This window comes from Xenopus laevis, chromosome 2L (assembly GCF_017654675.1).
Source record: "Xenopus laevis strain J_2021 chromosome 2L, Xenopus_laevis_v10.1, whole genome shotgun sequence".
In the NCBI taxonomy this organism is placed as follows: Eukaryota; Metazoa; Chordata; class Amphibia; order Anura; family Pipidae; genus Xenopus; species Xenopus laevis.
Genome location: NC_054373.1, coordinates 43,892,064 through 43,918,803, shown reverse-complemented (window position 1 = coordinate 43,918,803; position 26,740 = coordinate 43,892,064). Strand labels below are relative to the sequence as shown.

At 40.6% G+C, this 26,740-nt stretch overlaps 1 protein-coding gene across 1 annotated transcript; it reads left to right on the top strand.

Annotated features, from left to right (window-relative positions):
* The first annotated feature begins 11,776 nt into the window (after positions 1-11,776).
* LOC108705917 (SH3 domain-containing kinase-binding protein 1-like) lies at positions 11,777-17,958 on the top strand. Its single transcript, XM_041581795.1, has 5 exons — positions 11,777-11,951; positions 14,154-14,282; positions 15,355-15,608; positions 15,980-16,043; positions 17,196-17,958. Exons 3-5 carry the CDS (start codon positions 15,355-15,357, stop codon positions 17,235-17,237), a joined length of 360 nt encoding a protein of 119 aa, XP_041437729.1. The 5' UTR covers positions 11,777-11,951; positions 14,154-14,282; the 3' UTR covers positions 17,238-17,958.
* The last annotated feature ends 8,782 nt before the right edge of the window (positions 17,959-26,740 follow it).

Genomic DNA, 26,740 nt, shown 5'->3' with positions numbered 1-26,740 from the left:
GCTCTAGGTTGTGAATGTAATGTAACAGAGGCCTTGCACATGCCCCCCATAGTGTAACATTAAATGGGTGGTTCACCTTCAGGTTAACTTTTAGTATGTTATTGAATGGTAAATTCTAACCAACATTTCAATTGGTCTTCATTTTTTTCTTTTAATATTTATTCAGTTCTCTCCTTCTGAGTCTTTCCAGCTTTCAAATGGGGATCACTGACCCCCATCTAAACAACAATGACTTGTAAGGCTATACATTTATTGTTATTGGTATTTAGTTTTTTTTTTCATTCAGGCTCTCTGCAATTCATATTCCAATATTTCATTCAAATCAATTCATAGTTGCTAGGGTAATTTGGTCACTAGCAACCAGACTGCTGAAATTGCAAAGTGGAGAGATGCTGAATAAAAAGCTAAATAATGCAAACCGCAAATAAAAAAAATGAAAAAACCAATTGCAAAGTTTCTAAGAAAATCCCTCTGTGCACCATATTAAAGTTAATGTAAAGGTGAACAATCCCTTTAATGCTACACAAATTAACCCTTGTCATTAACACAGTAAAGAATGTATTTCAGACTCCTGTGCTTATATCCTTTGAGTACAGGTAAGGGACCCGTTATCCAGAATGCTCAGGACCTGGAGGTTTAAAAGATAATGGATCTTTCCATAATTTGGATCTTCATACCTTAAGTCTACTAGAAAATCATGTGAACATTAAATAAACCCAATAGGCTGGTTTTGCTTCCAATAAGGATTAATTATATCTTAGTTTGGATCAAGTACAACCTACTGTTTTATTATTACACAGAAAAAGGAAATCAGTTTTAAAAAGTTGAATTATTTGATTATAATGGAGTCTATGGGAGATTGTGTTCCAGTCCAATGTACGGGAGGGGGGGGGGTCGGTTTCACGTAGGGGGGCCAGTTGTAGATTTACGTACCAGGGCCCTTAGGGGTCTAGTTACGCCACTGCTCCCCACCCTCCGCCATGGATTTCCATAGGAAATCCGGTGAGAGGTAGGGGATCCGAGGAAGACTACGGAAGTGACGGCACACTGACGTCAGCATGCACAACGTAGGGGCGTGTTTAGGTCTGATGCCTAGAGACCTAAATACAACCCTGGCAGCACCACCATTTTACTTATCTTTCAAGGTGTGAAACATCTCACATTCAAATTTACATTCGAATAGGGGGATTAAAATTAGAATGTGTGAATTTTTAAACTCGAAAATTCGAATTAGATTTGACTATTCGACCCTTGATAAATCTGCCCCTACGACTAATGCATGAGAAGTGGAGACAGTTTTGAAAATTTCATTTAATAAATTGTCAAGAGTGGACACGATGGGCTGGAAAAATAGCAGCCATGTATTTGCAATGCACACCTGCCAAGTCTAATTACAAAAAGCCATTTTAAATACAGCCCAATTTGCATGTTGATAGACAGTGGCGTAACTACCAGGGGTGTAGTGGGTGTGACTGCACCCGAGCCGCATCCCCTTGGGGCCCGCCGGAGCCGCGTCAATGGTTATCGCGTGAGACTCCATGAGCCTGTAACCGTGTCATGTGCAGTCAAGTAGCACTGCATCGCCTTCTCATCTCGACGGTTAACCCCTTGTGTGCCAGGCTGCCCATTAATACATGGCATGAAGCAAAGTGAATTGGTGCTGGTGAGTCTGTGTCAGTCCAGATAGTTGTAAATTCCCTAGCCAGTAAAGGGTTAATGGGCCTGGGGGGATGTATAGTGCTGTTTATTAAGTAGTACTATCATAAAAACGGTAACCAAGATGTTCTGCAGCGGTGGGCGCCGTGGCACAGGGGGGAATAACTAGGAAAGTAGGGGTTGGGGGGTGAATAGGCTAAATTATCAAAGAGGACGGAAATAGAGTGGTACCGGAGGGGCGAAACGTGGAGTTATCGCGGGTGGCTGGGCAGAGGGCAATTTTACAATGCGCACACTAGCAGCACTTCCGCATGCGATTCATAGGGGGAGGGTCCCGACAGGGGGGCCCAAATGATTATCCTGTACCACGGCCCGCCGGTGACTAGTTACGCCACTGGTGATAGAATTATCATAGCAATAATGAAAATACAGTCTCTCATACCTGGGATCACATAATGCACCCAGCACCCACCCTCCAGTGAAGCCCAATCAGTGTTCTCCCCAGGACTTGAAATATTGGGCCAGGAAAACAGAAGATCTGCTATGAACATTTGGATGGTTTTTAAAGTCCCAACTAGTAGAAAAATGGATAACTAGTCCAAATCCAGTTCAGGTGGGACAGAAGCACACTTTCCCCCACAATAAGGTGTCATTGCTTCCCCTTCAATCCACCCAGTAATGAAGGTTACTATTCAAGCCTGAAAAAGAAGGTATGATCTGCTAGCTTTGCTTGACAGGCTTCTGGACCAGCTCCCATGAACCCTACATATAGCTCACAACGTGTCCTAGTCAGTGGGAAATGAAACTATATATTTTCTCTGCACATATTCCAGAGGCAGCACTAATGGACATCCACATCCACTGGCGCCATCAGTGAATCACAGGGCCCCATACTACTAAGTTAGCAGGGCCCTCCCGCCCTATTTATCAACTGATGTTACTTGGACCCCTGCCAAGGTATGGGCACCTTTATCCTCCATGATTGTGCAATGCAGTAGGCTGCTCTGTGAATGCACCGATTGTAGGCTGTTGGGTGGGTATGAGGATTGGAGCCGGATTTTAATACAACTCTACCAAGAGATGTTACTGTTTGGCATACAAATCATATAGGTATGGGATCCGTTTTTTCAAAACCCGTTATCCAGAAAGCTCAAAATTAGAGGAAGGCCATCTCCCATGGACCCCACTTTATCCAAGTATTGAAAAATGATTTCACTTTTTCTCTGTAATAATAAAACAGTACCTTTTACTTGATCCAAACTAAGATAGAATAATCCTTATTGGAAGCAAAACCAGCCTATTGGGGTTATTAAGGGGCATATTTATCAACTATCAACTTCAAAACTTCGAATTCAAAAAGACCAACCGAAATTAAGTTGAAGTTTTTTTTTGGTGGAATAGGTCCATTTTCAATCGAATAGGTCTGTATTCAGCTGAATTCGAATCATACGAATCGAAGGAATATCGCATTCGATCTAATTCGATTCAAAGTTTTTCCCAAAAAAACCTTCGTCCACCAATTGACTCCAGATAGGTTCTATAAGGTCCCCCATAGGCTAAAACAGCAATTCGGCAGGTTTTAGATGTCGAATGGCCGAAGTTGAATTTTTAAAGAGACAGTACATGATAAATATCGATATTTACATTTTTTCAAATGCGAATAGAATTTGGACTATTCCCTAGTCAAAGCACACAGAAAATAGCTCAAAATTCGATTTTTTTTTTCAATCGAAAATTTACCTCGACCTTTAATAAATCTGCCCCTTAGTGGCATATTTATCAAGGGTCTAATTTGAATTGAAGAAATTTGAAATTCGAATTCAAAAAGACCAAAGCGCGTCTTCTTCCTGCTTTTGACCGGCGTCTTCTGGCGCATGCGCAGTTGGAACATTTACCAGTACGGCTCTACTGCGCATGTGCCGAATGTCACGAAATTTTCCGATGACTTTCGGCGCATGCGCAGTAGAGCCGTACCGGTAAATGTTCCTACTGCGCATGCGCCAGAAGACGCCGGTCAAAGCAGGAAGAAGACGCACGTGGGAGAAGATGGCGACTGTGAACTCCGTGGACAGGACCTGCGCAGAGGGGTGAGTAACAAGTTAGGGGCATTTGCCCAGGGGGGACAGGTAGGCCAGGGGGGAGGAGGGAACACAGGGGGGCAACACAGGGGAGGGGTTTTTGCGCCCAGGGGTTTTCCTTCTCCTTTAACATGGATAAATGTATTCCCTGTAAAGGAAGGAGAATTGAAATAAATGTGGTTCAAGTCATAAACTGAAGCTCAGTGCAATATCACAAAGCACTAGTGACACATTATTAACTGACTGCAATTACCAATACTCACCCAAAAACCAATTTATGATTTATTTTTAAACAATTATACAGCAATTTATTGACCACAGCAGAACTTATGAGAAGACTCATTTAGGAAGCCAAGCGCAATTTGCAAAGTGCTACATTGTACGCAGGAAATCCTTTTTTTTAACCCATAATGCATTATATTAGCTGCTATTAGCTAGGTTCAAATCAATTGTGTATGTGGGTGCAAAGTGCTAACAGGACCCAGGAAGTACAACAGGCGTTTCCTCTCCTGGGATCAGTGCCAGGCCAGGTCTGTCAGTTGCCCCAGGCAACCCAGCTGGCCGTTGGCAACTTCAGGCCCCGCTGCAGCTGTGCGCAAAGGCACGCAACCGTGGACTCCAGTGCGTAACCGAGGACGCGCATGCGTAATTGTGCGCAAAGGAGGGCGCGCATGCGTAATTGTGCGTAACCATGCGTAAAGGAGGGTTGCGCGTGCATAACCGTGCGCAAACGAGGGCGCGCGGGCTTAATTGTGTGTAACCGTGCGCAACCGAGGGCACGCACGCAAAGCACTTGGACGACACAGAGCGCACCCAATTTTCGATATGGAAACACTTGCCGGACTAGGGGTAGGGTTGTATATAAGGAAGTGCCTGGCACCCCCAAGCACTTGCCGACCCCTAGTTCCGGCCCTGCCTGGGATCCCTACCTGAGTGCAGTGATGCTGCTCAATGCCAGTCTCCAGGCTTAGTGAAACATGTTTTCTACTGAAAATGCAACATTTTTCACAGCATGGTAAAAGTTTTCCCCACCAACCCTTTGCTTCCATGGCATTATACTGGCTCAAAATTGAGTACATATGGGTGCACCAAGGAGTCCCTTTACTTACTGCTCAGCTAAGTCAGGTCTTTCTAAAAGGTATTTCTTCACACCTAAGCACATTGTACCTTCATCTCATGCACAATAGAACTTGTACTGGTGCACAGCCCATGAACAAATAAGCATAATCAGGTGTAGGTGCCTTGTGTAGGGAATCTAATGAACATGTTTGTGCACCCATGTTAGCACCCAAAAACTGCTCCTTGAAATAGAAAATGAGCCCTGTAATACCAGCATATTATATTCTAACTGGCCATCTCTTTATGGGGTGTATTTATCAAAAAGTGAAGTTAGAGATCACCACAGTCCGCTAGAGAGAAATACCGCCGCTCTCCATTCATTTCTATGGTGTTTTTAAAGGCTTATTTATCAAAGAGTGAACTTTCACCGTTTGATAAATATGCCTTTAAAAATCCCATAGAAATGAAACTTGCACTGGCCCTGTAGCAATGTTTAATGTTCTTCCCATGTATTATCTATGTATAGTACATTTACTGTACTGCACATGATACACCCAGCTTAATTTGGTGCTGGGGGATACTTGAAAAAAGATAAAACCTGGGCAGGCAGTGCTGTAGAAGAAAGTGTTAGGGCTGGTAGCAAAGTTATGAAAAAGCCTTACTGGGGGGGGGGGGGGCAAGAAATCTGAAACCACAGGGTTTTAACAATTCATTCTCTTTTATGTGTTCTGATTCAGTCAGCTGAAGATTTTGGTGAATCCCACAAAGAGAGCTGAGATTTGTTAAACTCTGGGATTCAGTGTATTTGAAATTTTTACCCTGCTTAAAAAAACATCTATTTATGACAAATTTATATTTGAAATTTTAGGGTACCTTCATTCATATCAGCTAGACGGCCCTTAGAATGAGATGCACCTGTTGTCCTAAAGGATCTCCTGATAAACTGAGTTGTGTGACATGCCACACGGATCCTGCAAAATAAATGTAATGCTTAAAACACAGAGCGAATGTTTAGACGCCAGTAGCTTTTCCCTGGGCCGGTGCTCCTTTTAGGAAGAACATGCACTGGTCTAGGGAAGAAAGAGGGCAGCACCCAGGGCCATATTTATATATAGGCCCCTGAGGCCTGTGCCTCCCCACCCTCCGCCATGGATTTCCATAGGAAATCCGGAGAGAGGTAGGGGATCCGAGGAAGACTACGGAAGTGACTATGATGCCTATAGACCTAAATACAACTCTGGCAGCACCACCATTTTACTTATCTTTCAAGGTGTCATAAATCTCACATTCGAATTTACATTCGAATAGGGGGATTCAAATTCAAATGTTTGAATTTTTAAACTCGATCATTCGAATTTGATTTGACTATTCGACCCTTGATAAATCTGACCCTACGACTAATGCATGAGAAGTGGAGAAAATTTTGAAAAATTCATTTAATAAATTGTCAAGAGTGAACATGATAGGCTGTTAAAATAGCAGCCATGTATTTGCAATGCACACCTGCCAAGTCTAATTTACAAAAAGCCATTTCAAATACAGCCCAATTTGCATGGTGATAGACAGTGGCGTAACTACCAGGGGTGTAATGGGTGTGACTGCACCCGGGGCCGCATCCCCTTGGGGCCCGCCGGAGCCGCGTCAATGGTTATCACGGGCGCAGGGGCAGAGGCAGTATTTTAGGAGTTTCTCAATTTATGGCACTGGCACTGCTGCTTTGCGGATACTACTTCTGCTCCGGTAAGGTAGTGCTACCAATCTCCGCCTGTGCGTCCCTGTACTGAGGTGGCACTAGCTTGCTGTGCTGTTCACGCTATATTTGGGAATAGGAAAAACTTGGCTGTACAGTAGAAGCTGGTCGGTAGGTGTGGCCAGTGCTCTGCAATGGGAATCGAAGGGAAGGCTGTGCAACAGGGCTCGGTAGACAGGTGGCGCTAGCGTGCATTAATTATGGGTTGGTGGGTACAAGGTTGAAGAGAAGCCCCGCGAGTCTCCAGCACAAGGGCAACATGGCCGCTCCACCCTGGAAGTTGGCTGTTACTCGGCTTTAACCCGTGCTGCCCGGGATGGAGTTAGCACCTTGCTGTCCTGTCTTGCGTCTCAGGCGCATCTGCTGCAGGACTTCTTGGGGCAAAACTGCATGAGACTCCATGAGCCTGTAACCGCGTCATGTGCAGTCAAGTAGCACCCTGTCGCCTTCTCCTCTCGGCTGTGCGGTTAACCCCTTGTGTGCCAGGCTGCCCATTATTACATGGCATGAAGCAAAGTGAATTGGTGCTGTTGAGTCTGTGTCCAGATAGTTGTAAGTTCCCTGGCCAGTAAAGGGTTAATGGGCCTGGGGGGGATGTATAGTGCTGTGTATTAAGTAGTACTATCATAAAAACAGTAACCAATGCAACAGCAACTTCTTGATGCAACATGTATATTCATCTGTTGCTATGGCCACTGACCATAGCAACCAGGGCGTAGTTCAAATTCCAAGATGAAGGTAAACTAAATTGCAGCAAGATGTTCTGTAGCAGTGAGCGCCGGGGCACAGGGGGGAATAACTAAGAAAGTAGGGGTTGGGGGGGTGAATAGGCTAAATAATTAAAGAGGGTGGAAATAGAGTGCTACGGGAGGGGCGAAACGTGGAGTTGGAGTTATCGCGGGTAGCTGGGCAGAGGGCAATTTTCCAATGCGCACACAAGCAGCACTTCGGCATGCGATTCATAAGGGGGAGGGCCCGACAGGGGGGCCCAAATGATTATCCTGTACCTGAGGGCCCGTCGTTGACTAGTTACACCACTGATTCTATTCTAAGGGGCCGAGGGTTTGTGGCTTTTTAGGGTTACTTAGCCTCTTTAAACACCTAGGGCAAGTTAAATACCAAGGCCACAGCCCCGGTTACCCTGTCCTGCCTTATCTTTGTGGTGTCAAATACAAGAGTCCTCTGCACTCAACCCATTATCAATATATTTAAGACAGCGACATTTTGTGCATACTGCTACTAAAAAATGCCTTACCCTTTAAACAAAACAGGGATTGTTTGTCCATATATTGCAATATATTTAAGCTGGCCAACTACGTCAAAGTCATCCCATATCTGGGCAGTCCTACGCTTAATTTTCATCTGATTCATTAAGAATTCTATTGCTTCATTATACATTTTACAAAGGGACTTGGTTTTACCTGCAACTTAACTTGCTGCTTTCAAAGTAAACCTCCATACTTGGCTGCCCTTTTATTAGACACCAGTGGGATCACCTGACTATAGCTGGGAAGGGTGGGAGCTACAACATAGTGCTGGTCACTGCTCCTGTATAACTATAACAAACAAGGGAAAGTTGTGCTCACCACTATTTTTTAAAACCATTAGGCGGGGGTGCAATGAGGCTGTGAACACAAAATACATATAGTCAAATACAAGAGTCCTCTGCACTCAACCCATTATCAATATATTTAAGACAGCGACATTTTGTGCATACTGCTACTGAAAAATGCCTTACCCTTTAAACAAAACAGGGATTGTTTGTCCATATATTGCAATATATTTAAGCTGGCCAACTACGTCAAAGTCATCCCATATCTGGCCAGTCCTATGCTCAATTTTATCTTTGTGGTGTCCCAGGATCTAGAAAAAATCAGGCAGCTAGCTTACGGGACAACTCCACCATCTATTTTTCCAATTTCTATCAACTATCTTATGGATTGTGACTGCAGAATATTTTAACCCACTCTTAATTATGGTCATTTTTATACTCTTTTTTTTTTTTTTTAATTAGCTAATGAATTATCTAGGTCATACACATTAAATTATTACACTGTACTTTATTTGTTAATCAATTCTGAGCTTTGAAATATTAATTTTATTATCCTAATCTTTGTATAAAATTATTTAATGAATGAATATATACTTAATTAACTAATTCCTGGATGTGAAGTATTACTAATTAATAGATGAATCTAGCTTCATAGAAATTGATTATTCTTATCAATTTTTTCACTTTAAGCTATTTAGGATAATTTAGTAAAATAATAACTGCACTAGCACATTATTTCAATTGCACAGCACTTTATTTTTTCATATAGGTATGGTTTAATACTCAATAGTATCTTCTCTTAAACGTAGTAATTATATAACAGTTACTATTGGCGGGGTTTCTTTTTCTATCTAAATTCCTTGCAAAGGGCAATAATGATCATGTACAAAGTATCTCCTAGTGCTTCTATTGTATGCTTCACAATTTTCACAGTCAGTACCCTCACCTCCCAAGTACTTTAATGTGATGCACGTCCAACGGTTTCCAACCTCAATCCGTTCATCAATTCAAATTGTAGTAATAGACGGCACCAGTCATTGGTTTGTTGTCTTAAAATGCCTTTATTGGCTTGAGAAAAGACCGTGAGAGGTCTGAAACATTGCCGGGTGTTTGGGGTCAGAGCCTATTTCCCAATAAAGGCATTTTAAGACAACAAACCAATGACTGGTGCCGTCTATTACTACAACTTCTATTGTATGCTGACAATGACACAATTCCACTATGTATTCCGCTATGTATTAATTTGGAACCTATGATAGCACCCATGAATTGATTTGAATAAGAGACTGGAAAAATAATAGAAGAGGGCCCGAATAGAAATATGACCAATTCAAAAGTTGCTTAGAATTAGCCGTTTTACAACATACTAAATGTTAACTTGAAGGTGAACCACCCCTTTAAATATATAGTGTCAAGGTATAATTTTTATATTTATTTCTGTTTTGATCAAAGGCTAACAAGGTACAATAACCCTGTACTAGATACTGGCAGAAAGGATATCTGTTGAAGCATTCATGGCGCTACACTGGGCTTGGGGTCATTGTTGCGCCCATTCAAAACCCAGTATACTGAAATGACAGTTGCAGAAAGACAGGGAAAGAGGAATTTTAAACAATCTTTTTTTCTATTTATTTATTTAAAGGCCCCTTTTCATTCCCTTTAATATGTGAGATTATAGAAGTTATGTACTGGGTGAAGGCACTTAAAGTGCATTATTTCTTGGTCCTCCTAGACAACAAACAAAATATCCTGCTGTAGAGTATGCTATAGAAAAGAAGGCTTAAATGCACTCCCGTTAGTAGTTCCTTTAGACACGAGGGCTGTAATTTTTCTTTACTTTTCTGGCTGTGACCTGTATTGTGTAAGTAGCTGCAGGCCTCTGCTTCCCGAAAAACTCCCATCGCTAATGACTCCCCTCTCGACACTATAATGCTCAGGGATGGGCCTGACCTTAAGGGAGGCTGGGCAAATGCAACTACAAGCTACAAATTGTGCTCCTAGCTACGGGTATCAGGCAATATTCTGGTGGGCCCAGGCCCTAGTGGTCCCTGCTCTAGGTATAGTCCCATCAACTTTTATCTACAACAAACATGTTTAAAGGAGAAGGAAAGCTACCAAGGCAGTTTATTGCCAATAGATTAGCCACAATAGTGCAAGCTATAATATCTTTTTTCTGCAGAATGCTTTACCATACCTGAGTAAACAGCCCTAGAAGCTCTCTCTGTTTGTTTAGGATATCAGCTGCCATATTAGCTTGGTGTGACATCACTTCCTTCCTGAGTCACTTCCTGCTCACTCAGATTACAGCAGGGAGGGGAGATGGGAGGGGGGACAAAAAGGGAGCAAACTGAGCATGCTAGCCCTGGAGGTTTAAAGGAAAATGAAAGCTTACCCGACATAGTTTGCTGGAATGTAGAACCTCCTGATAGTGTCCTGAATCTCTAGGTTTTTATTGCTGTAAAGGCATTCAGCTACCCATAAATCATGACTCTAGCTGTCCAAACTGCAGACCCTTTTGCGCATGCGCTAAAGTCCCTTCTACAGAAGGAGCACGAAGGATCCAAAGGAGAGACAATGGAGATACTGCCCGTGGCAGTGGGGGTGTGGAATACTAGCAATGCAGTGACTTCACTGTACTTCTACGGAGAGCTTTGGAAGACTGGAGCGTGCAGAGAGAAAGGAAGCAAAGTAAGGGGAAACAGTGAGTGATTAGAACACTGTTTGAAAATCTTCAAATTAACTTAATTTTAACCGTTGCTTGTCCTTTAAGCTGAAAACAGGAAGTCTGATACAGAAGCCCATGTGTACTCAATAGAAGGAAAGAAATGTGGTGTTTCTTTTCACAGAGCACCATTACTTTGAGGGTTTACTGGTATATTTATTTAGACCTTTCTGATAAAGCTTACTTAATTTTAGCCTTTCCTTTTCCTTTAAAAGGTGTCTCCATCGAACGTAATGCCGCTTTCTGTTTCTTAAAGGAATTGTTCAGTGTAATAATAAAAACTGGGTAAATAGATTGTTTTTATACCTATCTATATTAGAAACATTTTTTTATTTTGCTCAGCCTATCTATTTACCCAGTTTTTATTTTCACACTGAACTGTTCCTTTAATCCAGTTTTAAGATGAATCTTCCAATTCTTTTATCAGCACTTTTATATAGTAAATTAAATGTATACAAGTAATGAATGGCTATGCTTTCATAGATCATCGATTGTAAAGTCAATTAAGTTAAAAGTGTGCTGTTAAATGAATTCTTACGGTGGAAAAAAGTAATGTGTGTTTAATACTTGGTGGTCATTAACTTTGTTCAGAAGTGGCACAACACTTTATATGTATTGTATTATTTCTAGGGATGCACCGAATCCACTATTTTGGATTTGGCCGAACCCCCGAATACTTCTCAAAAGATTCTGCCGAACACCGAACCAAATCCGAATCCTGGAAAGGGGAAACCCTTTTTTACTTCCTTGTTTTGTGACAAAAAGTCATGTGATTTACCTGCCCACCCCTAATTTGCATATGCAAACTAGGATTCGGATTTGGTTCGGCCGGGCAGAAGGATTTGGCCGAATCCTGCTGAAAAAGCCCGAATCCCGAACGGAATCCTGGATTCGGTGCATCCCTGGTTATTTCCAACTTGATGAATACTGATCATACTAAAACCTTGTGTATCCTATCTTGTCCTGTCGTTATGCTTAATATATAGCATAAATCTGAATGCAGGCATTGGTTTTTATCTTGCAGATGTAGAAGGTTTTGATTCAGTTGTGACAGTGGGAGAAAAACTAAGTCATCCGACTGCATCAAGACCTAAATCCAGTGGGAGACGTCCTCCATCCGAGTCACTGACATCGGTATGTCTTTCCCTTCTGTATAGTAATAGTGAAGGTCCTGTTGTATTGTAGCTGGGCAACCAGACTATATCATATCATATAATCATATTCTTTCTGTATAGTCTATGAGTATGCAAAGCTGCGCCTCACTGGAGACACCATTTGCATATTCATCTACACCTGTAACTCTTAACATAGAAACTCTGTGGTTGAGCTGCTGAGGCAACAGCCATATATTAGCAATTTAAAACTACTAATATCTAAAACAAGGCTTAAAATGTAAATTGCACAAGTTGCGAGAAGCGTACCTTTTGGGGCTATAGAGCACTTTCAGTTTCAAATTAATCATGGTGCAGTTTTTACATGCCCAAATTGTGTTTTTACAAAGGTGTTTAGAATCCTCCAGGTTGGGACTGTATAAAACTTTTACGTTAAGTCAGCAAACATAGCTTGCCTGCTGTATTCACAAAATGCCAAAGGGAGCTCTGACACAGAGATTTCTTCACAACTATTGCCTGCTTAGAAAAAGCTGTAATGGAAGGTACTTCTGCTCCTTGCTGAAGCTGGTACCTATGGGGATGGAAGGAACTGTTCGGGGTCGGACTGTGGCTCCAGTTTCAGGGCCCTCCTCCGGACTGACCCCCCTACAACGCGCAATCGCACACGCAATGTGGTTTTGCCGCGTATAGGGGAGGTCGCAGCTGGGGGAAGAAAACCAGCGCAGGGTGTGGATCTGGGCCCTGGAAGTGTTCCAGAATACTACTTTGTGACTTCATGCATTCCAAGTGTACTGGTCTTTTCATGCATATGTACCTCATACTAAAAACCTTTGTAATACAGATTATGCATCACAAGATAAATATTCTCATGCAATTCCCCTACAAGTTGAATGGTCCAGGTACTGAAACTTATAATAGGTTAAACTGGGTAGAAAAAAGACCTTTCAGCCCTTCCAAATAATCCTCAGTGCACAAACCCAGTGCATATGTCTATACAAACCTATACTGACCTACCTATACACTCTCATATATAAACTATATACTGTCAGTAAAAAAACAAAAAAAGAGCCTATGATTAAGGGAATTGATCCCAAAACGCATTAGGCCTTTCCCAGCAGTTTTGCCAAAATAAATTTTGTCCAGAAGTGCCGTCTATTTGCTGAATTTTGTCGTTATAAACTATATATACCAATGTCTACACTAATTGTAGATTTTAGTATCACAATAGCCTATGGTATTATGTTTCTCCAAGAAAACCTTTTAAAGGAATTAATAAAATCTACCATCATCAACATCACTGTGAAGAACCACCTCTGCTGCTTCAAATAAATGCTCTGTTCCTCTAGTCTAGTGATCCCCAACCTTTTGAACCCGGGAGCAACATTCAAAAGTAAAAGGAGTTGGGGAGCAACACAAACATGAAAAATGTTCTTGGGGTGCCAAATAAGTTCTGTGATTGGCCATTTGGTAGCCCCTATGCGGATTGTCAACCTACATTGAGGCTCTGTTTGGCAGTACACCTGGTTTTTATGAAACCAAAACTTGCCTCCAAGCCTGGAATTCAAAAATAAGCTCCTGCTTTGAGGTCACTGGGAGCAACATCCAAGGGGTTGGAGAGCAACATGTTGCTCATGAGCTACTGGTTGGGGATCTCTGCTCTAGTCTAAAGGGGTGGCCTCCGTTGTGTTGATCCTTTTTATGGGAAAAAATCCCCAAACCACTGGTCTTGTAAAGAGTAATCATGTCTCAACAGCCTAACCTAATAATTGAACTCTTGCATCTCTTTAACCAATTTAGTTGCACGTCTCTGCACTCTCTCCAGCTCATTAATATATGTCTGGATGCCAAAACACTTCACTGCAAACTCAAATTGAGGCTTTACCAGGGACCGACAAATAGTAAACATTTTGTTTTCATCCTTTGAGTCAATGCCCTTTCACAGTAGTCTAAAACGGCAGCTGGTTTCACTTACATGATTAGGCACAGACTTCTGCTAGTATTCCTGCCAAACCAGTACTAAAGCTGTCAACATTCACCTTTAATTACAGTAATACTTGTACTATGCAGCACCGCATTGCCAGCCCCCTGTATTTTGTTTTATTCAAGATTATGAGCATTTCCAATGGGTCCGATAGAAAGAAGATAATGGTCGCAGATATACAATATATACAGTATATTAAAGCAGGATGAAATATTCACAATATATTTTTTCTACATTTTGCAGTCTTCCCTATCTAGTCCAGATTTCTTTGATTCCCCAAGCCCAGAGGAAGAGAAGGATGAACTTGCAGCCTTGGCACAGAGAGCAATAGAGGCTTCCAAGAAAACATCTAGATCTGCCACAACATCACAAGTAAGTGAAATTCTACACGCTGTCCCCATCGCTTTAATTAGTGCTAGCTTTCTCTCCCAGTACACTGTATACATATTTGGCTGTTATAAAGGCATTAGGTGTCATATACTACCCATGGATAAACTAGATATAATGTATGCTGTTTTTTAATTGGATTTTTATTCATTGTTATTAAAAATTATGTTTTAATTGAGTGGGTTGGCAGCCTGTTTCCTAATTATCACGCATGCTGTTAGTGTGCCGGTACTTTATTTAAGGACTACTTTTTTGTTTATTCTTCTTGAACTTACGACAACTTTTGGAAAGTGCAGACGACATAGTAACAAACCTTAAAGGAATAGGCCATGCAAAGAATAGCCACTCCCAGCTCACCGTCTGTATTTGTAGATCCTGCACAGTCCTCAGGCTTCCCCCAATAGCTCAAATGTACTCCTCAAGGTTTGGACAGCAGCATATAATCCAATTATAGTAAAATAATAGTCTTTATTGGCTCCACATTAAAAACAGGCAAGAGGATCAAGGTCTGGCGCATTTGGTTCAGTTATGCGTTTAATCATAGGCAACAATAAGGCCTTGATCCTCTTGCCTGTTTTTAATGTGGAGCCAATAAAGACTATTATTTATATAATATTATGTGCTGCTGTCCAAACTTTGAGCAGTTATAAATATTACTAAGGCTTGAAAAGACAAACTTCAATCAAGTTCATTGTTGGCAGTTTGTGCCCCTCTTTGTAAACAGATACATAATTACACACACACACACAACTATGCACATACATACAAACACACAACTATGCACATACATACAGACACAGACTTATGAACCTTTCATTAAAATTGTACTACACATTACACAATGATTTTAGACACATATACCAAGGTTAGTCCTAAGATATTATGGCTTATAATTATAAACATGAGAATTACTTGTTAATACACTCGATTTTTCGATGCACTCAATGCAGTGTTGCATTGTGGGTAAAAGGCATTACAATTTCAATCTGGACTTAGTCCCCTTTTCATGGCTTTTGACAGAAGGGCAGAACTAAAGAGAATTCTACTTATTTCCCAGATGCCAGATAACAGAACTGTTTTGCCACCCAAGCCAGGAGGCTTGATTGCCAGTGTCAGTTTTTCTCATGGGGCATCCGGAGCACCATCAGCATTCCATACAGTTGCCGCTGGCAGCCACCGGTCGAACTCTCCATCCTTCTCTAGTGCAGAAACAAGACAGAAAGCTGATCACAGTCAGTCGCCGTTAGAAGAGTTACAGTCACAGGTCAAGGAGCTGAGAAATATCATTGAAACCATGAAAGACCAACAGAAGTAAGTTACCCTTTTTACTAATTCTCCTGCTTAAAGGGACACTGATTTTATTCTGTATAGGTCAGGACCTATTTATGTATGTCATATAAAAGTTATTTTGTTGCCTGTGCCTGCTAAGCTTTCTTATGTCCTTAAGTCTCCTTGTTCAATCAGTCCTGATCTCTTACAGTAGGATTTCTGTCTTCATTTTTAGCTCTCCCCGTACAGGAATTTCTTCCATTAAGCAGGTGTCTCAGTGTCTAATTTTCAGGCATCCCATGCTCCCTCCTTGACCCTAATAGGAACTTGGTCACTTTCCATTTTGCTTTGTGTTGCAGAAATCACGTGACTCCATGTATATTGTTTTTGAAAACATGCTATTTGTGTTACAGGAAGGAGATCAAACAACTGCTTTCTGAACTAGATGAAGAGAAAAAGATACGACTGAGATTACAGGTGAGTTCTTATAGGAAACCTTGTGACTGTGTGTATTTTAATGGTTACTGCGCTTGTTTCTTTTGCTAAGGGGGTCTGGCACTTCTGATTGTTCTCCTAGAAATGCCACTATAGCCCCTGTAGTAGTAGCCAAGTCTCCCACTTTTTGACTTTCCCCTAATAAAAACCTAAAAATAAAAAGCCAATTTTGGGAGTTTAAAACTTGAAAGCAAATTGCAGATGAAGCTTGGTCCCTGCGTAGGATGTATTATGAAGTGGTAGAACTCTTGATGAATCAGATGCAGGTATGTGTGGGACTGGCCGGACTGGGAATGACTTTGATGTAGTTGGCCAGCTTGAGTGCATTGCGATGTATGGACAAACAATCCCTATTTTGTTTAAAGTTAAGCCATTTTTTAGTAGGTTAAGGCTCAAGTATCAGTGTCCTTAATATATTGCTAATGGGTTGAGTGCAGAGGACTCTTGTATTTGTCTGTATGAATGTTGTGGTCACAGCCTCATTGCACCCCTGCTTAATGGTTTAAAAATTATTGGTGAGCACAACTTTCCCTTTTTTGCTATAAAATAAAAACCTTATATTGACTATGCTGAAAAATCTAACAGGTCTAACATGCATTGCTGCTTTTGTCCCTTTAAAGACTAAAAAGATAATTTACTGAGACACAGGGGCAACATTTCACCCCGTAGAGCTCGTTGTAAACTCATTTGTGTCTGGGATCAAGCTTCAGTCTGCTCTTTGCGCCAGATAAAAATATGAATAATGCACACTTTGCCTTATTCTGTTGGCCATTGTGAATACAGTGTTGCTGTAGTACCAGCACCCGACCCTAACCCGGCTTGACTTTTCCATTTAAAGGCCTACACCCGCCCCGCAAGGACGTCACTATAAATGGAGGAGCGCAAAGCCAGCTGTTTTAGTTTGCGGGCAGGGAAGATTTGATGTGGCAGCTAACCCAAACCCGCCCCACTCATGGGTAAACCTGTGGGTCCCGGGCCGGCCCGCACATCACTAGTGCAGATCTGCTTGAAAAAAAATCAACTTGGATGCATTGACATGTACAAAAGCTGTGTATTGCATTGTAACTATGGCCTCTTGCAGTGTTGTGATATATTCCTCTCTGAAATACAATGTCTTCTTTTCCTCCTCTGTAGATGGACGTCAATGAGATTAAGAAATCTCTACAATCCAAATAAGACAATGAACAAAGAGAAGGTGTCATTGTATCCGCTGCAAGTCCTCGAATGAAACTTGTCCTAACCCATCAGCCAACAGAACTTGGTGCCAAATGTCTTCAGATTTGCCTCAAACAAGCGGAAAGCACAACAGCAGCAGCTCCACCTATCAGAGACTCCTTTGTGATATTTATAATGTGGCACATGTGACAACTTTATTTCCAGCTCGTGCTGAAGTGTTCCTCCTTAACCGCTCGGGTGCCAGAGGGAACTGCATGGTATTGCTCCCAGTCTGTCTGGTGCTCCGGCGCAGAGAGAGAACTGCTAATGAATAAACTCAGGCAGTGCACTTCAGAGTGGTACTTTTTACTGACGATATTTTTTTTCCATGAATAAAATGTATTTCAGATTGTCTGTTTACAAGCTTTATAAGTTCTATGTTTCTTGTGTACGACTTTTATGCCCCTCCCTCCCCAAGATCCTTCCATTTGTACGGACTGTAGTCATGTGGGTTTTGTTGTTCTTTTGCTTTACCAGCTTGGAATTCGGGGTTATTTTATTATTATTATTATTATTATTATTATAGACATATGCAAATTGCAGCCCATGGGAAAATGCTGAAAGCGCTTCTGAAATGTATTTAACTGTGTGTAAAAAAGACTGGACCTTAAAATGCTTTGTGCCTTTCTATTTGCCTAAAGCAGAGTTGCAAAAAAAAAAAAAGTATTTACAGTTTATTGTAAAAGAGCGGGTGGGTGGTGGAAAGGCCCATCCCCAGTATTATGTGGGTACAGCAGTAATGTCAGTGGGACCCCCTGATTCCCTTCAATGCCTGAAGGGCCTTTGTAGCAAATAGTCATAGCAATAGTCCAAATAGCCAAATTTCACACTTAATGCAATAAAAAATATTTGATCTTCTCAATCTGTTATTCCTAGCATTTCTAATTATGGACTTTAGTGTTTCTCCATCCAAATTCTTCATATAAGAAAATCAATCCCTCTATATTGTCCTTTTCGCACTGTTAAAGAACTGAACTGTAGTCACACCAAGAGAATCCAGCACTGAGTTACACTAGTTACACGCTGGCTGCTAAGATTTTGCTCATTGATGACATCACTGTCGGCTCAATTACAGGGTCACACTGGGGTGACATTAACCTGATGACATCAGCACAGTTATAATACACTGGGGCGTAATGTTGTCCCATTCTGTTGATCACAATTTTTCTATTTATGCCGACCTGTCAACTCTCCCGGGGTTTTTTTAGAGTCAACTACTGATGTAGAAGTGGGTATGGGGGGGGGCAAAGATCGTGGTTAGTGTTTGACTAGGACATGCTCTGGGCAAGGCCAAATATCACCCAGATCAGAAGAGGTGGACGTCTCTGTGAAAGCTTTTCTGAAATATTCTGAAAACTTTTTGCCAGACCCTAGCAGCTGGGATCTATTGTCACCCCTTAATTTCCGACAAAACGTCCAAAAGTTGCCTTCCTACCGACATTCATGTAAATTGCCAGTGGAAATAATATGTATGATGAAATATTTTTTCCCACTGCCAGTTGGAGGAGATTAAGCGCATCTGCCAATAATCTAGAATCATTTTTATGCTGTGTAAGTGTAGTCTAATGCAATTTTATGGGAGATTCCTTCGACCCAGACAATTTTATTTCAAATCATAAAATACCTGAAAAATTTCCTGGAACCTCAATTTTTTTTTTCACTGACATAAGGAAAGGGGATTCTTTGCCGACCTTTGATTGATCGGCCAATGTGGTTTTGTAGTTGGTTCCCAATGTTGCCCTTTAATATCATGGATACCTGCAATCATTTGGATTTAATTAAATGAAATCTTCAGAAGTTCTACATGGGTAGTTACTGGGCTCAGTTTACTTTAAGCAACCTCTGCAAACTGCTCAGCTGCCGGAAACTTGGGACATACTGATAAACTGGCAGATCTAACCGGCAACTATGGGATTGCATTGGCTCCACAGCTCCACAAGCAAAAGGACGCTCATTACCAGAAGTGTGGGCACAAAATGGCCTGTCAAGTGATCAGTATTCTGACTTTTATTTCTATTCAATGCATTTTACTTTTCTTGTGATTCAAGAGATTATATGATATATATATAGCCAGGTGCAGGTGTGATCTCTGGCACCCAAGAGTGTAATTAGGGAGGGCAATACATTTTTTTTTTAAATAAAATTCCACCTTTTTACATTCTGTCTTTTAATGAGAAACTTGAATAATTAATGTTGTTCTTCTGTCAAAATAGTATTCAAGGTTTTTGCCCCCTTTCCCTCCCTGATAGGTGCATGCACATGTGTTGGGGTAACCCTGATTAAACATGAAGTGTTTATACTTTTTTCAGACACACAAGAAACAAAAGTATTCATCCACAATTTCAGGCGAAGCAACAATAAATGAGCAAAAATGAAAAAGTCTTAACCCCTGCAATACAATATGTTGATTTGTCCTTTGAACATGACTTTGTAGTACCCAAGTTGTAAATGTAACTTTGTCCCCATTACCTTTGCCTCTTTCTGAATAAAATAGTCATGTCCTGAATAAATGTAAATTACCGTAAATCACAAGACTTAAATTTAGTTATCTAGAGTTTTTATATTTCAGTTTGTAAGTTAGAATCACAGCTCCTGGATGTAGCAAAACAAGTCAATTAATGTAGATGTTGGTATATATATTTTCAGTGGGGGTGTGTAGTTATGTGTGCTGGGATTTATTTGGAGGGGTTGAGCTTGATGAGCTGACAAGTGATTAATTAAAGGGAAAGCCTTGTTTTGTTAGACATATCTAATGACTAATTGATTACCCTGGGCCAGCACTCCTCTTCTTTAAAGAGTTAAAAATTCCACCAGCCCAGTGGGGCCTTAAAGGGTTGGAAAACAGGACATTACTGAATTAGAGAGGGTCCAGAGAAGGCCAACTAGGGAGGTAAAAAGTATGGAAAATCTTAGCGATGAGGAAAGACTGGCCATGTTGGGGATGTTCATATTGGAGAAGAGGCACTTAAAGGACCAGTAACATCAAAAAATTAAATTGTTTTAAAGTAATAAAAATATAATGCAGTGTTGCCCTGCACTAGTAAAACTGCTGTGTTTGCTTCAGAAACACTACCATTGTTTATATAAGTAAGCTGCTGTGTAGCCATAGGGGCAGCCATTCAAAGGAGAAAAGGCTCAAGTTACACAGCAGATAGCAGATAAGCTCTGTCTGTCTAATGGTGTTATCTGTTATCCATTATTTATCCTGTGCCATTTAGCCGTTTTTCAATTTCCACCATTGCTACACAGCAGCTTGTTTATATGAACTATAGTAGTGTTTCTGAAGCAAACACATCCGTTTTACCAGTGCAGGGCAACACTACATGATATTTTCATTACTTTAAAACACTTTCAGTTTTTGGTGTTACTGTTCCTTTAAAGGGGCACAGAGGAGTTAGTTAGGGGCACAGACCAGCCGACACTCAAAGCAATCCTCACTGTCTTGACCCTGACCCGCCCTCCCTTAGCCCACCCGCATCCGACTTCCGGGCTCCATTTATAGACCCGCGCCGACCCGCCCTACCCCTGTTTATCAAGCCCACCATGGGAAGTTGAAAGGCCCTAAGCTGTAGATGGATGCTGGAAGTTGAAACGAGAAGAGGCAAGTCTAATGGTATGCCTCTCAAATAGTGTGCTGTTATAAACCAATTTTCTGGAATGTTGAACCACAACTTTTTCTTAGTATGGGTTTCATTCTAGGCAGATGCTTCTACTGTTAACCCCTACTTCTACTCCTGTTTATCAAGCCCACCATGGGAAGTTAAAAGGCCCAAAGCTGTAGATGGATTCTGGAAGTTGAATAATTGACTCCAGGTAAATATTTATATTTTTCTACTTTTCTTATTTTTTTAATCTTCAATTTGTCTCAGAAGGGGAAAGATGTTGCTGTTTCTGAAATGTAATGAGAACCTTGCCATAGGTAGCAATTAACCAGGGGTGGCCAAAAGGTACAAATACAGACAGATATAAATGCATGTCTTAATGTACATAACAAGCGGAATGGTCAGCTGAGCAGGGTGACCACAATAATATCTATGTGGGGTGTATAAGGATGCAAAAGGGTAAGAAAGAGGAGGGGGCACAATAGTGATGTTTGGGTCGGGTTTTTCTTGACCCTGACCGAATGCAACAATATTGTAAGCATTTAAAGGAATTAAAATGATTTTTATGTGAGTTTTTATTTCTAAATTACACTGTTTACATATAATTCACTCTACAATATAACATTTCATTCCTGAACCAACAGATGTATTTTTTGTTGTTGTAATATTGGTGTGTAGGCAGCCTTCTCAGTGCATTGTGCCTTATCATGTGCTTTCAGAAAGAGCCAGCACTTTGTGATGGAACATACGGGTATGGTATCCATTATCCAGAAACCACAGAAAAAACAATTGAAACCAATTGAAAATGGCCTTGGAATACCACTCTCTACATCATACTAAAAGTTAACTCAAAGGTGAACAACCCCTTTAATGTCATTAAAAACACTTGAATAGATGTTATCTATAGAGGCGAGGTTTAATGCTTCTGATAGAGTAGCATTAGGGCAATGCCATGCTATGCTAACTATGCTAGTCTGTATTAACATTTTTAATATTGTTCAGATCCCAAATCTATTCAGGGTATTTGATTTATATTTTAATAACTTATTCCTATTTATTTAATAACCTTTATGCTTTAGATAACTTTTTGGCAAGTAAAATATATTCGAAAAATTCCCTTATTAAGCTTTTAGCTTCTTAGAGGTTTCTGACACCAGTGATTTTAGGATGACTACACTCCATTCCTTGCACTTCTCGTAACACTCAACTTGTTTTTATACAAAGCAAATTAAAGGAGAACCTCACCCACATATTGTTATATACAGGATATACAACAATACATATTGTTTTGAAATAATACACCAACAATATGGAAAAGTATATTATAACGTGCAATTAATAGATTTGTTAAATCATTGATTACCCATCTCTGCCTTAAAGTGACCCTGATTTCAGGATGAATCACCCCTTAACACCTAGAGGGCACCATAAAGTGGTTTAAATATTAATTTTAAATGGGATCTATTAAGTAATTAGCACTTGACATCTCAGCCATAATACCTATATATATTAAATATATACCCAAGGGTGCCTATATATACTAAATGGTTCTGGGGTCCCTGTTCAGTCACCAGGGGTGGCTAAAGTGTCGCCTGCATCAATGTTCTTACTGTGCCTCATGGCAAAAACCCATTAGAATCTTCTATACCATGTCCTATTCTAATGCCTCCCACTGGTTTCATCCCATGTAACAAAGGAAGCTGGAACCAAGCAGGATAACTGGTTGTGTGGAAAAAAGCATTGGTGCAGTTATTCTGCTTGATTTCAGGTTCCTTTGTTATATTTGATTTAACCATGCCAATATTATTCTCTATTATATACTACTGGTGTATTTACTATAAAGAGAATTGTAAATAACATTACTTACATTATACACAACCATGGTGCATTCATAGTGCCCACAATTATCAGTTTTATGGAAATATAATATTTTGAAGATAGTATTGCATGTGAGATTTTACTCTGTTTATACATATTGGCATGTAACACTGGCTTCAGTTAGTAGAATCTTTCTACCCTGCTGTTCTGTACCAGGCTTCAATATGGGCCTATGGTGTTATACTGTAAATGGCACAGAACTGTGGTACTTGTTGACTGCAGGCAGGTGCACATGCCACTTTGGCAGTTGGTTACTGAGGTCAGCTGATCACATCACTGTGGCAGTTATTCAGTTGGGATTTGTTCTCAGACCAGAGCAGAGCGACTTTTACCTGGGATATTTTTCAGAGTGAAAATGGCAAATATTTCACCCGTGGAGTACAACATTCTTTTAGATTGTGTTCCTCCAGCCAGGAGTATGAAGAAGACCCCATTCCAGCCCCTTAGCTATGACATTATGTCTGAAGAAAGGGTGAAGAAAGTGGCAAATGGGAAGATCAACAGCAACATCGAGATGAAGAGAAAGAGAGATGTTGATGAGCAAGGAAATAAGCAGAAAAAAGTCCACTTTCAGAACATCATGACAAGAGAAGAAGAAGAGAAGAAGAAAGAAGAGAAGAAGAAAAAGAAGAAAGAAGAGAGGAAGAAAAAGAAGAAAGAGAAGAAGAAAAAGATGAGAGAAGAGAAGAAGAAAAAGAAGAAAGAAGAGAAGAAAGAGAAGGAGAAAAAGAAGAAAGCAGAAAAGAAGAAAAAGAAGAAGGCAAGGAAGAGACCCCTAAGCATGGAGGGCTACACTAAATCAGAAGGTAAGATAAAGTTTAGTACAGAAAAATACTTCAATAATTAATTGAATTATTTGCATTTATTGTGCAGTATATGAATATCTTCTGAATACAGCTATTTTGGCATAATAGTGGAGGGGGGTTGTAGAGACGTGATAGCTGTAAATGTTTACAGGTAGTGGAGAAACCATAAACTGTCTTGAGAAAAAAAAAAGTGGATTCCATATTTGTACTCCAGTCAGGAGCTCCCAGTCACTGATTCTGAAGGGAAAAATCTCAGTGGAGATTTGATTTGCCTGTTGTCAGGCAATGTATAGAATATATAAACTCTGGACATGCTGTGCATATAACAGATATGTGTATTGCTTTCAACTAGATAGAATTCCCCAGAATTCCCTTGCTCATTACCAACCTATTTGTCTTGTAGGCAATTTGTGCAAAATGGCTGCAGGTTCTAGTGTGTAACGGAAATAACAGACAAGTGTATCTGTGTCTCAATAGCAGCTTATATAGAGAGGAGGGGAGGGATGTTGATGTCATTGGCAGCCATGTTTGTACTCCAATCAGGAGCTCCCAGGCACTTATTCTGAAGGGAAAAATAACAGCGAAGATTTGATTATATTTGTGGTCACAGAATGTATATACTCTGCACATACTGTGCACATAACATTGGGTAATGATAAGGAAAAGAGACACAGCTAATATTTGTCATGTAGGCAATTTGTGCAAAATGGCTGCAGGTGCCAGTGTGTAACAGAAATAACGGACAAGTGTATCTGGGTCTCAGTTACAGCTTCTATAGAGAGGAGGGGAGGGATGTTGATGTCATTGGCAGCCATATTTGTACTCCAGTCAGGAGCTCCCAGTCACTGATTCTGAAGGGAAAAATCTCAGTGGAGATTTGATTTGCCTGTTGTCAGGCAATGTATAGAATATATAAACTCTGGACATGCTGTGCATATAACAGATATGTGTATTGCTTTCAACTAGATAGAATTCCCCAGAATTCCCTTGCTCATTACCAACCTATTTGTCTTGTAGGCAATTTGTGCAAAATGGCTGCAGGTTCTAGTGTGTAACGGAAATAACAGACAAGTGTATCTGTATCTCAGTAGCAGCTTATATAGAGAGGAGGGGAGGGATGTTGATGTCATTGGCAGCCATGTTTGTACTCCAGTCAGGAGCTCCCAGGCACTTATTCTGAAGGGAAAAATGGCCACAGAGATTTGTTTTGCCTGTGGTCAGGCAATGCATAGAATATATATACTCTGCACATACTGTGCACATAACGCATATCTGTGTCTCAGTAGCAGCTTATGTAGAGACGAGAGGAGGGATGTTAATGGCATTGGCAGCCATATTTGTACTCCAGTCAGGAGCTCCCAAGCACTTATTCTGAAGAATAAAATGGCAGCAGAGATTTGATTTTTCTGTGGTCACAGAATGTATATACTCTGCACATACTGTGCACATAACATGGGGTCATTTGTACTGTAATTCAGGGAGAGCTGAAAACACCCATCTACATGGCACATGGAACAGACAAAACTCCCCTGCAGGACAGTCCTGAATGTCATTAGAGAAGTCCAGGCTTTGCAGTTTAAATGTACCTCTCGGCTCCCACTTGCTGTCTGCAGCTGCTTTGTAACTTGCTAATCACTGCTGGACAAGGTTTTTTTCATTTGATGGAGAGAGGGAAAATCAGATGGCCATACATTCCACTGTGCCATCATTGATTTATTTTTTCAGGGAAATGGAGGCAGAGAGACAAGCTGTGTGGGATCACTTCTTTTTAAATGATTTCTGGTTTTGTTTTTTATGATCAATGTATTTGGGGTGTGGCAATAATTTGCCATAATATGTGCAGCAGTTAACTGTTTCCCTCTCTGTGATATTTAAATGTTAGGCAGTGGTCTATCTGGATATTACTGAGCCCACAACAAATTATTTTTCAGTCCCCCAAAATGTCTAGAGGTTGACTTGTTTTACTAATATTTATTGAAACTGTATATGAATTAGGGCCTCATGGGCCCACTATACCTCCTGGGCCCCCTGCAGCCACAGGGTGAACAACCCTTTTAAACACTATTACTACAATAGCACAAGCTGACAACTGATGTCTATTTGCAATTTCTTTTTTCCAGAAGGAGGAAACATCCAAAAAAGACCTTGCCTTGAAGAGAAAAGGCCCCTTCAACTGATGGTCACGAGCTACAGTACCCATGCTGTGCTGGGTCATGGCGGTTTTGGCACGGTAAGTGATTGCATTCCCAACAAGTTTATCTGTTTTTATCTGGAATTGAACTTCGAGGTAAACGTGAGACGCAATGCATGATCCTATATTGATTTGTACAGGCTAAATGTAAAGGCAATAGAGTCACATGTAAGCCCAAGTGCAAAGTCATGTACTATTTTGTGTGTCCTTTAGCACTATTAGTAATAATATCTGTGCCTATACACACTCTTTAACATTGGCACATCAGTGCACTGGTTCAAGCCGCTACTCTCAGGCCTCCCTTGCAAAACTGCACATTGTACTTGTACTTGAGTCTTTATAACAGGACACTGTCAAAGATTTACTTACTTTTGCCTCACTAATTCTCAATTTATTAATGACCTTTCAAGCCCTTCAGTTCTGACAGAATTATTTGGCTGCTAGAAAAGACACCTTAATTCAATAATTTCCAAATTGTGTGGGCTAAAGACAGGAAGGGGAGAATTTTAAAGGGGGTTGGTCAATTTGTGTTTACTTTTAGTATAATGTAGAGAGAGATATTTTGCAATAGGTTTCATTTTTTTATTACTTACTTCAGTTTTTGAGTTATTTAGCTTTGTACTCACCATCTCTCCAGTTTACAATTTTAACAATCTAGTTGCTAGATTCCACATCACGCTAGCAACCATGCACTGAATTGAATAAGTGATATAAATTGGAGAGGGCCTGAATAGAAAGATGAGTAATTAAAAGTAGCTATACCAATACACTTGTAGCCTTACAGAGAATCTGTTTTTTAGATGGGATCAGCTTGAAAGAAAAAGGCAAATAATGAAAAAAACTATAAAAAATAAATAATGAAGTTGCTTAGAATTGGCCATTCTATAACATACTTAAAAGGTGAAGCACCCCTTTAAGGTTGAATGCTTATTTACTCCTTGGATATGTCTTGAGCAATAGAAGAGTGAGTTTTGTTTATCTGTAACA

Excerpts from the sequence above, each read along its gene's own strand:
- LOC108705917 (XM_041581795.1), top strand. The coding sequence starts at position 15,355 with ATGCCAGATAACAGAACTGTTTTGCCACCCAAGCCAGGAGGCTTGATT. Across the intron at positions 15,609-15,979 it reads ACCATGAAAGACCAACAGAA|GAAGGAGATCAAACAACTGC; the intron begins GTAAGTTACCCT and ends TTTGTGTTACAG. Across the intron at positions 16,044-17,195 it reads AGATACGACTGAGATTACAG|ATGGACGTCAATGAGATTAA; the intron begins GTGAGTTCTTAT and ends CCTCCTCTGTAG.